Genomic DNA, 15292 nt, shown 5'->3' with positions numbered 1-15292 from the left:
GAGGTGGACCTCCTCTGCAGTTGGCCCCTGCATGACCTTGACCTCCTCTGAGGCAAGCATGACAGAGCCCTACTGCCACTTAACTCCCTTGGCAGCCCCCACAGACTGAGCAGCCCTTCCCACCCTCAGGTGGGAAGTGCCGCACACACCAGCGTCACTCACTAGGTTTTTCCTGGCTAACTGCTACCAGACTGTGCGGGAAACTGCTCTTCTGCCCCTGGGCCTCAAAGCAGGAGAGGTTTTTGAAACTTTTCTCCTTTTTCTTTTTAACAAAACATTACTGTACCCTTAGAGCAAGGCATGCCACGCTAAGCTCTCTGTCTAGCAGGGAGACAGATTCATGGTTTTTTTTTATTCCCCTTCCCCCCTGGTTGGGAGAAAGGGGAAAGGGAGCCACACACCTCTGGCTATCAGCACCTCCCTCCCCAGAACTAGAAAACCAGACCCAGTTGGGATCCACCAAGCCCCCAACCCCCCCCAATATGCCTTATTCAATTGGAAGGAAGGCCACTAGGTCCAAATGTCTTCAGAAGCAATTTCTCTAAACCATTATAAGCTGCACAGTCTTGCACATCTACCATCTGCTGGAAGTAAAGAATACTGAAAAGCTGCAGGTGGCACAGCACATTCTATAGGATGAGATTGGCAAATGAGCTCTTTGTCTCCATCTACTGGTAGGGTAGCAAAAGCCATGGGCCCAATATTCAGCTGGCAGATAGCCGGATAAGTAGGATTTATCTGGCAATCTAGCAGCTGCTGAATATCCGGTTATAATTCAGTGGCCGCTGGATAGCTGGATACATGACTTATCCGGTTGATTTGTGAGTGGGCAATGGGCGGATTGGGGCGGCGCTACTTAGTCAGATAAATTATCCAGCTAAGTAGTGAGCTTCAGCCTTAGATAGATAACTTATCCATCTAAGTTAGACATATCTGCTATTGAGCAGGTCTATCTGGCCAACTTAGATAAACAGACAACTTTTGAATATTGACCCCCATGTGTTTGACCTGTTCTATTGGCATGTAAAGGAATATCTATTACTAAGTTATTATGATTTGAGCTTTTATTAAAAATGTTCATTCGAGAATATTTTTTTAAAATCCAAAAGTATGCTCCTAAATCCAAATCTCTTCCCCAACTTCATCTCCAGGATCCCTTCCAAGGAGTCTGGGTAAATTTACACCCTAACATGACATATGTGCATCAGTTTACCTGCATATGAGGCAATTTTATAAAAAGCCATTTCTACACATAAACCACTTTTTTTTTTCTTACCCACAGAAGTCCCTTTGAAAATTACCCTCCCTATCTACATATGCATTTTTCTTCTCCAAACAAATTAAACACCTGGTAACGCCTCTTTTTACTATGGCTAAAAGTATGCATTGCATGAAAGTACAGCGCACTTTTAGCCGGCTGATAATGCACTTAGGTGGAATCAGGCCTTCTCTACCCACATAACCTCTGATTATATCCCTTTCATCGCCCCTCAGTCCACCCGTCTCACCAGATCCACCAACAAAGGCACTTTACACGTCCCCTCTCTTAAAACTGCCAACCTCTCTCCCACTCGCGAATGTGCCCTCACTATTGCAGGCCCCTCCCTCTGGAACTCCCTCCCTGTGCACATGCGCCTCGAACCATGTGCCATCAAATTTAAAAAGAAATTAAAAACACTGCTGTTCAAACAAGCTTACCCAGAATAGTATACCCCTCAATACCCTGCACCACCCTACGGTGATCGCATATTCCTTATATTAAGGATTTAACTATATTACTATATTGTTATGTTCTGTTCTTGTTTATTTTAATCTATCGCTTCCATACTGCCTCTGGTTTATCCCCTCCTTGTTCATTTTCCCCTGTTAATATGTACTTTCAATTCTTTTGTTCAACTGTAAACCGGTATGATGTCCCCACTAATACCGGTATATAAAAGTTTCTAAATAAATACATATCCGAACAGTTCCTGACTATGGCCTCATTTACTAATCTTTTTTTATCCCTCTCATATACACAGAATGAGAGAAAAGCCTTAGTCAATCAGGCCCTCAGCCTTTTAAAAATATACTCCTACATGTATAACCTTTACGTGTAATGGCTCACTTTGATAGAAAAGTGAAATGCATTCCCAGCAGCAGTATGTTTAGTTAATGGTCTTTTCTAAGGTGTTCTGAAGAAATTAGTCCTCAAAACGCAGTTTTGAATGTTAAAGCTCAAAACTCAGATCTTGTCATAATTGTTTAGAGGATCAGTTTTAAGCTAAGTATTTTTGCTAGGACAAAAAGTTTAATCAGGGGCCAAATTCACAATACAAATTTCTACATTTGTAATAAAGAAATCATCTATTTTCTTACCTGTCCAAGTATCTGCATGAATGAGGTCTTGACAGTTACCTAGTTGGAAACAATATTTTATGAAAATTAACATTTTGATAAACATTTGTTCAGTCTTCAACACTCTGTTTCAGTTATTTATAATACATCAACATAAGTAAATTTACAACTACGAATCATGAATTATTTGTTAACAGCTTTATAAAATTTCAAGATCACTGATCTACATGAGAACACTTCCACGTTCAGTAAAGAGAGAATGGAAAGTAATTTATAAAACCTTCCATGTTAGGATTACAATGTGTCCCTACAGTCCACCTAAATTAGGCAGCAGATATGCACGTAAATTACATCAAATTTCAAAGGGGACTTGCAAGTATAAGTTACACCAGCTATTAAATGCATGGAAAATTTTATGCACATACTTTTGAATATGCAGAAGGCAGCACTCAAGTTCTCTCCCCTAACTCAGTCCTCAGAATGCCTTCACTCAGGCTAAGTAAACTTTACATTGTGTCAAAAAATGGAGTTTTAACTGTTAATATTGTCTGTCTGCCATGTAAAACTTCATTTGAGAAATTGGTTTTTTCCTAGTCATTTTGAGCTGGACAGCAGGTGGCAACATAATAATGCAGTGTTCTGCAGTCATCAGCAGCTGGAGCTGACAGGGTTAATCCCATAGTCACAATAAGCGGCTAACACTCATTTGTGAGTCATTTAATGCTTCCATTTCAGTTTAGGAGAGATTATTAGACCTGGATGAGAGAGAATGATTCTTTCAACTGGGATTTACAACTGGGTGCTAATTGGAAAACTGCCTGACAGGAAATGTAATGTAATCTGCATTTGTTTCTCAGATCAGTCTAATAAGATTCATAATGTTAGGGAGATTTCCAGGATCCTCAGATCTAACTGTGAAAGTTACAGCATTCAGCTTTGTAGACAAGCTGATATAAGCATATTAGTGTCACTGTGAAAATCCCTTATTCCCCCTGTATGTTGTATTGCAGTTTTAAATCTTTTTTCACTGTAAATCATTCTTAATAAACCATTTAGTTTATTAGCACCATGTTTTCAGTAGATTAGTGACCTAGTAAAGTGAATTGCTATAGGATTCCAATATTTTTCATAAATGCCTTTCTGAGACCTTGTGACCTTTGCTTGTGTAGTTGCAGTGTGACCCCAGAAACCCTCAGGAAATGGCTTGAGGGCAGGGAAATTGCCTAGAGGCAAGTGGAAGCCCAGTTGGTGGGTGGGGAGGTTGCCAGGATAGAGACACGTGCACAAGTGCAGGCGAGGGGTGCAGAAATCCAAAAGGAGCTCAACGTGAAAGACCATTGTGCATGGACCAGTAAAAAGACCTTGGGGTGATAGTGTCTGATGAACTGAAAACAGAGAAGCATTGTGACAAAGCAGTTGCTAAAGCCAGAGGGATTCTGGGTTGTATAGAGAGGCATAACTGGCAGGGAAAAAAAAGAGGTGATAATGCCCCTGTACAGATCCTTGGTGAAGCCTCATCGGGAATATTGTGTTCAGTTCTGGAGACCATATCTCAAAAAGGATAGAGATGGGATGGAAGCAGTTCAGATAAAGGTGACAAAAATAGTATGGGGTTGTACTAATAAACTTATGAGAGAAAACTGAAGGACCTAAACATATATACCTTGGAGGATAAGAGGAACTGGGGAGATAGGATACAGACTTTGAAATAAATGAAGCGTATTAATGATGCACGAGAACCAAGTCTTATCCAGTGGAAAGAAAACTTTAGAACTAGGGGACATAAAAGTGGGTAGACTCAGAACAACATCAGGAAATATTTCTTCAGAGAAAGGGTGATGGATGCATGGAATGCCCTCCTGAAAGGGGTAGTGAAGAGGTCGTGGAATAAACACAGAGGAAACCTAATGGTTAAAGGATGGAATTGAAGAAAAGGGGTAACCTGTGTTAACTGGGGAAACCTGCATGGAGAGGCAGTTACTATCCTTAACAGAAGCACAGGGGGTGGTAATCTGCCCAGAGCGGCAGTTACTACTCCAAATAAAAAAAAAAAAAAAAGTTTTCTGGGCAGACTGGATGGACCATTGAGTCTTTTTCTGCCATCATTTACTGTGTTATTATGATATCTCTACCACCCACCAGGGGTTAAACATAAGCGCATAACATGACACAGTCCATATGTACATGAGTTTACCCACATATCAGGTGGGCAATTTTATAGCAGGCCTTCTCTGCAGGTAAAACACTATTTTAACCATAGAAATTTCTTTGAAAATTACCCTCTGGATGTAATGATAAAAACTGCAATGAAGTGATTTAAGTCATAAGTGCTGCAATTGATCGTTTTTGTATGCTGTTGTGGAGATTTTTCCAAATTAATATATTGCTGCTCTTGGAGACCCACTGAACTCACTAAATTCCCACCACACACAGAGCAATAGAAAATTCTACTCTCCCATCATCAACAAAAAAAAACCAACAAAAAAAACAGAAAATGGCAATAAGAAAAAATGTAGGGCAGAGTTGGAAACCTGTAACAGGTGTTCTCTGAGGACAGCAAGATGTTAGTCCTCACATATATACCGCTCATAGCAAACTTTACAAGCAGATCAAGGCGGTTCACAGCATAACATATACAAAAAACTTGTATAATACATAAAACCATTAAAACACAACCCACCCCTCAATTTAAACCAAATTACCTTACCCTCATTAATACTGAGAATTCTTCTGCTGTTATCATTCCATTACCTTTACCGTTTATAGAACTAGTTTCTGCTAATTTCTAATTTCTTCTCACTGCCCACCACCTCCATATTGCTTAAACAGCCAGGTCTTCATCTTCTTCCTAAACAACAATTACTGGTAGTTATCTTCTAGCCGAACTTCTTTAGGAGCTGAATTCCATAATTCAGCTCCTATCGCTGAAAACATTCTATTACAGTTTTTCCTCTTACTCACTTCCCTCTATGAAGGCACCTATAAAAGGTTATCATTACCTGATCGAAGTTCTCTTCCTGGCATATATCTCTGGAATAACTGTGATAAATACCTGGCACCCATTCCTTTCAAGGCTTTAAAGACCAAAGTCATGACCTTAAACTTTATCCATGCTCTCATTGAGAACAAATGTAACTCTCACAACAAAGGTCCTGCACTCACTCTCCTTGAGCAGCCAAAAATCAATCTTGCTGCCATATTCTGTACATGCAGTTAGCAACAAATTGATCTTCCTGGTAATCCCACCAGAATCGTATTACATTAAGTCAATAATGGTGTAAAATAAGCCTGTAATTTTTAACGAAAAACCCCTCTATTCAATAGTACAAAGGTCATAACTCTCTTAATATAAAAAATGCCCTTTGTAAAATTCCTGAAACATGTAGGTCCAGAGTGAAATCTACATCAACAATTACTCCCAAATTCCTCACATTTTCCACTAACCCCCATTCATCTGAGTCCACCCTTATCTTAATTGGGACCTCAGGATCCACACTTGCTTTAACTAGCAGCATCTGTTTTTGTTGCATTTAAAAGCAACCGGTTTAAGGTCAACCAATCCGAAATTTTCCATAAACCCTCATTCACCTTACTCAAAATTATTTCATAATCTTTTCCCTTTGGGAATCAATTGAACATTGTCCTCATACAAAAAACCTTTCAAACCTAATAATCGAATTAGTAGCCCTAAAGGTCTCACAAACACATTAAAAGTAACGAAGACAAAGGCAAGCCTTGCGGGACTATACTCTGTATATCAAAAGTCTCTGATAGAAGGTTGCTTATGACGGTGCGAGATAAACTATCACTCAAAAATGACCAAATCCACTGTATTACCTTTCCTCCTATTCCTACCTGTCCACAAGGTTTCACTAAAATAGAGTGGTCAACCAAATCAAAAGTGCTAGATAAAGCTAACATAAGCAAGATAACTGATTTCCCTTTATCTCGATATTTCATCACCTCCTCATTTATTGCCACCAACACTGTTTCTGTGCTGTATCCACGCCTAAACCCTTATTGACAATCATCTAGGCCTTTAGTTACTTCTAAAAATTCTATCAATTGTTGAAGCACCACTTTCTCTATCACCTTAGATAGGCAAGGAGTATTCGCTATCAGTAATTACTACAACTTGACACCTGCAATGTAGGTTTCTTCAGAAAAGGTTTCAAAACCAAATTTTCAATTTTGAAGGAAAATAACCTTCCCTCAAATAATTCACTATCTGAAGGGATAAAACCATTCAGACAAATTTAGATCACAAAAGGAGGACAAGGTTACAACAAACACCAAGTCGCTCTACAGCTTGACAAAATTTCTTTCAATTCTAAAGTACCCAACACCTCAAAATCAACTAAACTCTCCATCAACTGTGAACTCTTAACACACTCTACTATTACATCTTTTCCCATTCTCTTATATCTCCCTTCCAACTCTTGATTACAAATTTGAATTTTTTCCTGCCAGCAATGGCAAAAATGTTCACATCTAGACAATCCTGAACAGTTACTCCCAGTTGATAATTTATAAAAACATAGAAACATAGAAATAATGGCAGAAGAAGACCAAATGGTCCATCCAGTCTGCCCAGCAAGCTTTCACATTTTTTTTTCATACTTTTCTGTTACTCTTGTCCCTTTAAATAATTTTTTGGTTCTATTTCCCTTCCACTCCCGCCATCGTAGATAGCAGTGCTGGAGCTGCATCTAAGTGAAGTATCCAGCTAATTGGTTTGGGGTAGTAACTGCAGTAATAAGCAAGCTACTCCCACGCTTGTTTACCCAGCCTGTGCAATTCAGTCCTTGTTGGTTGTTTGAATATAAATAATCTTTTCTTCATTCCCCCTGCTGTTGAAGCAGTGAGCTGCGCTGGATATGTATTCTAAGTGAAGTATCAGGCTTGATTTGTGTTAGTAACCGCCGTAACAAGCAAGCTACACCCATGCTTATTTGTTTTACCCAGACTATGTAATTTAGTTCTTGTTGGTAGATGTCTGAATATAAAACATCTTTTCTTCATTCCTCCTGCCGTTGAAGCATACATATATGTTGGATATGCATTGAAAGTGAAGAATCAGGCATTTTTGGTTTGGGGTAGTAACCGCCGTAACAAGCAAGCTACTCCCCTGCTTTTATGTGGATGCAAATCCTTTTTTCCACATTTCCTCTTGCCGTTGAAGCATAGAGCAATGTTGGAGTCGCATTAACCGTGTGTATGTTTATTGAATAAGGATATTCATATCCAGGTAGTAGCCGTCATTCCCACAAGCCACCCCCATGCCTCTTCTTTTCATTCACTTCCTCTAGACTTTATGGATCCACAGTAATTATCCCACGCCCCTTTGAAATCCTTCACAGTTTTGGTCTTCACCACTTCCTCCGGAAGGGCATTCCAGGCATCCACCACCCTCCCTGTGAAGAAATACTTCCTGACATTGGTTCTGAGTCTTCCTCCCTGGAGTTTTAAATCATGATCCCTGGTTTTGCTGATTTTTTTTGCAACGGAAAAGGTTTGTCGTTGTCTTTGGATCATTAAAACCTTTCAAGTATCTGAAAGTCTGTATCATATCACCCCTGCTCCTCCTTTCCTCCAGGGTGTACATATTTAGATTCTTCAATCTCTCCTCATAAGTCATTCGATGAAGACCCTCCACCTTTTTGGTTGCCCTTCTCTGTACCACCTCCATCCTGTCTCTGTCCCTTCCGAGATACGGTCTCCAGAACTGAACACAGTACTCCAGGTGAGGCCTCACCAAGGACTTGTACAAGGGGATAATCACGTCCCTTTTCTTACTCGATATTCCTCTCTCTATGCAGCCCAGCATTCTTCTGGCTTTAGCTAGCACCTTGTCACATTGTTTCGCCGACTTCAGATCATTAGACACTATCACCCCAAGGTATCTCTCCTGTCCCGTGCACATCAGCCCTTCCCCCCCCATTGAATACAGTTCTTTCGGATTTCCACACCCCATATGCATGACTCTGCACTTCTTGGCATTGAATCTCAGCTGCCATATCTTCGACCACTCTTCCAGTTTCCTTAAATCCCGTCTCATTCTCTCCACTCCTTCCGGCGTGTCCACTCTGTTGCAGATCTTAGTGTCATCCGCAAGAAGACAAATCTTACCTTCTATCCTGTCCGCAATGTCGCTCACAAAGATATTGAACAGGACCGGTCCCAACACCGACCCTTGCGGCACTCCACTCAACACCGCTCTCTCTTCAGAGTAAGTTTCATTTACCATCACACATAGCAATGTAGTGATGAACAGGGCAATGTCAAATTTGATCAGCTTGAGAAGAGAGGTATGGCATGGGTTTATGGGATTTGTGGAAGATTTCAGGTTGTTGTTAATTTTAGCGGTGTCAGAGGGTGTACTGTCTTTGAAGCGTTCCCAGGTTGAACTGTCAGTGTTTGGATCATCATCCAGTTCTTCAGAGTTATTGAAGGTGCTGTTGACAGTTGTTGTCTTGTTGGTAAAGTAAAAGGCAAATGATTCAGTGATGTTCATCTCTGGGAGAGTGGGAGGGAGGGTGGAGGGGGTTGGGTTTGGGTTAGTTACTTTCTTTTCAGTGGTATATAGTTCTCTGGGGTTGTTAAGTGTGGCTGATAGTTAAGTGTGGCTGATAGTTTCGTGTAGATATAGGTTTTCTTAGCTGAGTTGCTGGCCTCTTGATATGATGTCAGCTTATCATGGTATTGAGTTTTATTTGTGTGAGTGGGGTCTTTCCGTCATTTTCTCTCGTGTTTCTGCAATTCACGTTTTAAGATTTTGAGTGAGGGATTGTACCATTGTGCAGCTTTTGTTCTTTTGGTAGAGAACGGCTTCAGGGGGGCCAGTTTGTCAAGTGTTGATGTGAGGGATGAGTTCCAGTATTCTAGAAGTTCTTCAGGGGAGTTATAGAAGGTTGGGGTGAGGCTGGATGCGAGTGTACAGGGTCTATGTGCCCTCGTTTCATGATGGTAGTATTATTTGTGTGGGGAATTTGTTCAGGGGATTTGGATTTGAGCATGAAGTAGACTAGGAAGTGGTTGCTCCAGGGAATTTCAGTTGTGGCTACATTCTTTTCATCTGTGTGAAAACCTGAAGGGTTAAATACCATATCAAGGCAGTTGCCTTTCCTGTGAGTGGGTGAGGAGATGATTTATTTCCAGCCACAAGAGAGAAGCATCAAATAGAAGATTGGAGGGGGATGTGGTGGGTGAGGTTGCCTGCCTAGAGAGTTTGGAATTGTGGCCCCCATTTGAAAACATCTGGGTGGCAAATGTCTGGAAAGAAGATTTCAGGTTAATTTTCTCTATCAGATCACTCTTTACTGCGTTTGTGACAATTCTGGAAGCTGGTATGATAGGGCCTTTATTGAAAAGTTCAGGAGTCTCTGCACAGAAAAACTGTCATAACAATGCATCAGCCTGAACATTCTTTGAGCCAAGATAACAGGAGATGATAAACTGAAAACAGGTAAAGAACATTAACCACCAGGGTTGCTGGGGGTTCAAACGTTTTGCAGCTTCACAAAAATAAACTTTATATTGATCTATAAAAACTGTTGTGCTTTCTAACAGTGTCTTTACTCTTCTAAGGCCCATTTAATGTCAAGAAGTTCTTGGTTTTTGACATCATAGTTATGTTCCGCAGGAGAGAACTTTCCGGAAAGGTAACAATATGGGTGGAGCCAAGAATCCAGATTGGCCAACCTCTGAGTCATTTACTTCTAAGATGAAAAGCTTGGTTGGGGCAGGGCGACTCAGAATTGCAGCAGATGTGAAGAGTCACTTTAGTTCTTCAAAAGCCCACTGCACTTGAGGAGTCCAAGAACTCTTTAATGTGCCCATGCATGTAAGGGCAGTAAGTGCAGCCACCTTAAAGAAGTTTTGAATGAAGCGCTGATAATAGTTAGCAAAGCCCAGGAAACTTTGAATCACCTTGAGACCTGAAGGTATTGGCCAATTAAGTACCACGGTCACCTTATCCGGGTCCATTTCAAATCCTTGAGTGGAGATTACATATCCCAAGAAGTAGACTTGATTCTGTTCAAATACACATTCTCAAACTTGGCATAAAGCTGAAGCTGACGAAGATGGGAAAGGACCTCTACTACATGCTGCCTATGGATGGCCAGTTCTGGGGAGAAACCCATGATGTTACTGAGATAGACCGCTACATATTGAGAAAGGAGGTCTCAGACTTCCATTCATCACCCTGTTGGATCTGAATGAGGTTATAGGCCCCATGCAAGTTCAACTTGCATGGGGCCTATAATTTCCCCGGAAATCCCGCAGAGGAGGTGGATTACTATTAATCATAAAAAAACATTTCACAATGAAACCGATCCTTCAATCACTCCTGCATCAATATGAAGTAACCATCTTCGACTCAGAAAATCTGCAAATTTGCTTAGTATACTGCCCCCCCCCCCCAAACTTCTGGACAACGCAATATCCCCCCTCTTAGAATTCTTCATAACAAATATCAGTATGAAGAAACCCACAATTATACTTGGAGATTTCAACCTCCACATTGATTCCAGCCCCCGATCTCAAAACTGCCAAACCATGCTTGACGTGCTATCCACTTTAAATCTCAAACAACAAGTGAACAACCCAACACACAAAGCTGGTCACACCCTGGATCTGATATTCACAAACCACTTCTTCTCAGACACATCAGTATCATATACTCCAGTCCCATGGTCTGATCACTACCTCCTATACTGCAAGACACAAGCAAACATCAACAACACGACTAAAACAAACGAATCATTCTCCTTCAAATATAGACCACCCTTCCAACCTAACATCCTCCAACAAGAACTAGGAAAACAAGTAATAAATCTGGATCTCTCCAACATAAACACCACCATACAATCATGGTTCCAACTTACAGCAGATGCTGCCAACAACATAAACCCGGAAAGAACCAAACAGATAAAGATAAAGAACAAAAGAGATAAAAACAACCCCTGGTTCAACACTCAACTAAGAGACACAAAATCCACCCTAAGGAAAAAGGAAAAAGAATGGCAAAAAAATAAATGCCCCTTGACACTGGAAAGGTACAGCACACAACTCGCTACATATAAAAAAATGATTAACACCACAAAACGAGACTAGTATAGTAAAAAAAATCTAAAACTCCACTAACAACTCCAAATCCCTATACAACATAGTAAACAACCTCATATCAGAAAACGACAACAATCCCACATCACAAACCAAAAATTTAAGCCAAGACCTTGCTCTGTTTTTCAAAAACAAAATCAGCAAAATAACGGTAAACATCAATAAATCCACCATCATAGAAGACCAGATAACTTTCAAAAACATAATACCATGGTCTAATTTCGATCCAATATCGATGACTGAAACAGAGAAACTTTTAAGAAAACTCAACCCAGCCCGCCATGAAATAGACACAATCCCAACACATGATCTAAAGGAAATAGCACAAACCATTGCTTCAACCATCTCGGCAATCATAAATAAATCTCTCGAAGAAGGTGAACTACCAGACAAATTAAAAATCGCAATGATCAAACCAATAATAAAAAAAAAAGAACCTCAATCCAGATGATTTGAACTACCGCCCAATCTCAAATCTACATCTCCTCGCTAAAATGACGGAGAAAGCGGCCTTGAAGCAACTCAACGAATATCTTGAAACCAACATCTTGCAACCCGCCCAACACGGTTTCAGGAAAAATCACAGCACTGAAACCCTTCTACTCAACCTATCAAACACCATAATAAGAGGATTCGACAACAATCTAAGATACATCCTCATACTATTAGACCTCTCAGCTGCATTTGACACGGTGGATCACAATAGCCTAATCTCCAGACTAGCCAACATCGGTCTCTCTGGCATAACTCTCGATTGGTTTACATCCTTCCTGAAAAACAGATACTTATTTATTTATTTATTATTTATTTATTTCTTTTGTATACCGACATTCGATCGAGATATCACATCGGTTTCCAGATAACTAAAGGAATAGGGTGGTAACAGCCCTATTTTACATTATAACATGGTATTAAATAGATATAAGAATATTTTACATTATAACATGGTAATAAATATAACAAGAATATTTTACATTATAACATGGTAATAAATATAACAAGTTGTAACAGAACTAACAGGAGTACATGGAACATTAGACTATAGTATATAACATATATACATAACTGGCTTGTTGATGAGGATAAATTATGGTAAGGAGAGCAGGGAGTGTAGAGGGGGTAGGGGAGAGGAAGGGATGAGTGGGAGGAAGGTAGTGATAGGGAGGGAAAGGGTGGTGGGAGATGCTTGTGTAGGGAGGGAAAGGTGTGGGGCGAGATGCTTGTGGAGGGGGCATGGAGTGGATGGTGCGAATTGGGCGGGTTATGTGTCGGGTGGGAAAGCTTTTAAAAATAGCCATGTTTTGAGGTGTTTTTTGAAGACTTGCAGTGAAGGTTCGTTTCTGAGACAGGTGGGGAGGGTGTTCCATAAGGTGGGGCCCGCTATTGTTATGGCTCGTTTGCGGGTGACGTTGAGGTGTGCAGCTTTGAGATTGGGGACGGCTAGGAGTCCAGTGTTGGTGGATCTGAGAGTTCTTTGAGTAGGGTAAGGTTGTATTCCCTTGTTTAGCCAGTCCATTTTGTTGTTGTTTATTTTTTTGTGCATGAGGGTGAGGGTTTTATACTGGATTCTTTGTGTAATGGGTAGCCAGTGGAGTTCTTTGAGCGTGGGTGTGATGTGAGGGGATTTTTTGTTGTTAGAGATGATTCTGGCGGCAGCGTTCTGTAGAACTTGGAGGGGTTTGATGTGTATTTCTGGTAGTCCGAGGAGGAGGGAGTTGCAGTAGTCGAGTCTTGACAAGATAATTGATTGGAGGACTGTTCTGAAATCGTGCTCTTGGAGAAGGGGTTTGAGTTTTTTTAATGTCTGCAGTTTGAAGAATCCATCTTTGATTGTATTGGAGATGTGTCGTTTAAAGTTGAGTTGGCTGTCAATTGTTACGCCTAGGTTTCTTGTGGACGGCGTGAGTGAGGTTTGTGAGATTTGTGGCACTCCCGGGTTGATTGAGTTTCCTGGGTGGTCAGAGGGGGTGCACTTGAGTGGATAGGAGGGATGGTCATCGTGGATGTGAATGATTTCTGTTTTGGCTTGGTTGAGACATAGTGATAATTGAGATAGTAAATGGGATAAGTTTGAGCTGAGCTTGTTCCATTTTTCCATAGTGAGTTGAATGGAGTTGTTTATGGGGAGTAATATTTGTATGTCGTCTGCATAGACAAAGTAGGTGAGGTTTGCCTCTGATAGGTATTTGCATAGTGGGATGAGATATATGTTGAAGAGGGTTGATGATAGGGAAGAACCTTGTGGGACTCCATGAGTGAGGGGCACTTGTGAGGATTCAGATGAGTTCATCTTGACGATGTAAGATCTGTTTGAGAGGTAGGATTTGAACCACTTGATTGTGGTGTCTTGGAGACCAATTTCTTTAAGTCTGGTGAGGAGTGTTCTGTGATTGATGGTGTCGAAGGCGGCTGATATATCAAGAAGTATCAGGAGGAACGATTTGCCTTTGTCGCGGCCTTTGAGGATGGTATCGGTGAGGGAGAGGAGGAGGGTTTCAGTGCTGAAGAGTTTTCTGAAACCATGTTGTGCAGGCTGAAGAACATTAAAGGTTTCAAGGTGGTCTGTGAGTTGATTGTTGACTGTTTTTTCGATGATTTTTGCTAGTTAACATCAACAACCACTCCTCAGAAGCCATTCCTCTTGAAACCGGAGTACCCCAGGGATCCACACTTTCGGCCACACTCTAATATATACCTACTACCCCTCTGTCAACTCTTCTCAAGTCTTGGCGTCACATACTATATGTACGCCGACAATATCCAATTAATCATACCAGTAACCACCACCATCGAAGATGCAATGAAACTCTCGGCCTCCTACCTCGAAACCATAAGAAACATGCTAAACCACATGAAGTTATGTCTAAACATGAATAAGACCGAGTGTATACTGCTAGAGAGAAAAAACTCAGGATTAAACATGAACCACTCCATACAAATTGACAACACATGCATCAAACTAAAGGACAACGTGAAAGACCTCGGAATATGGATAGACCCAGAACTCAACTACAAAAAGCACATCACTATGAAAATTTATTTATTTATTTATTTTTGGTTTTTATATACCTCAAAGAAGGCTTCCACAAACTACAAATCCTCAAACAACTAAAACCTCTACTATACCACCACGATTTCAGAGCCATTCTACAATCACTTATATTCACTAGCTTTGACTATTGCAACTCACTTCTGATAGGACTGCCCAAAATGACCTTATGACCACTCCAATTACTGCAGAACGCCTCAGCCAGCATCCTCACTGGTCACAGAAAATCTGACCACATAACCCCTGTGCTAAACAGTCTACACTGGCTACAAGTAGAAAAAAGAATAGAATACAAAACACTAACCATCTTACACAACACAATATACAACAATGAAAGCACTTCCCTAAACATTATACAGAAACACAGATCTCAACGTAATACAAGAACCACTAGTAAATTGCAACTAGTCATACCTTCAATCTCAAATGTCAAACTATCCAACGTAAGAAACAGAGCCATCTCCATAGCATGACCTAAACTCTGGAACTCACTACCAGAGTACCTAAGTTCACAAAACAACACCAAATCATTTAAAAAAGAACTCAAAACATGGCTCTTCAGGCAAGGCTTCAAAGATGGAATCGGTTAAATAAACACACCTTAAATAACCCCAGTCAGTTAAATAATTTTACTGACAATTATAAGGCGGCGGACAGTAAACTCTTTATCACTATTTAAAATGATGGATATTTAATGTTAGTTATTTACTTTGCGTCGTTCCATGAAGTTGGCGTTAAACAACTTGATTCCGGTGTCATAATCCGACTATATATATATAT

At 40.6% G+C, this 15292-nt stretch overlaps 1 protein-coding gene across 1 annotated transcript in view; it reads right to left on the bottom strand.

The window, feature by feature from the left end:
• PGAP1 (post-GPI attachment to proteins 1) overlaps positions 1–15292 on the bottom strand; it is a 283616-nt gene that overhangs the window by 115040 nt on the left and 153284 nt on the right. The window contains exon 19 of the mRNA XM_029606060.1: positions 2359–2397. Coding sequence (XP_029461920.1) covers positions 2359–2397 — 39 coding nt within the window. The remainder of the gene's footprint in view (positions 1–2358; positions 2398–15292) is intronic.

The sequence above is a fragment of the Rhinatrema bivittatum genome, chromosome 6 (assembly GCF_901001135.1).
Source record: "Rhinatrema bivittatum chromosome 6, aRhiBiv1.1, whole genome shotgun sequence".
NCBI lineage: Eukaryota > Metazoa > Chordata > Amphibia > Gymnophiona > Rhinatrematidae > Rhinatrema > Rhinatrema bivittatum.
Note: the sequence above shows the minus strand (reverse complement) of the source record. Positions and strands in the feature narration are given on the sequence as shown.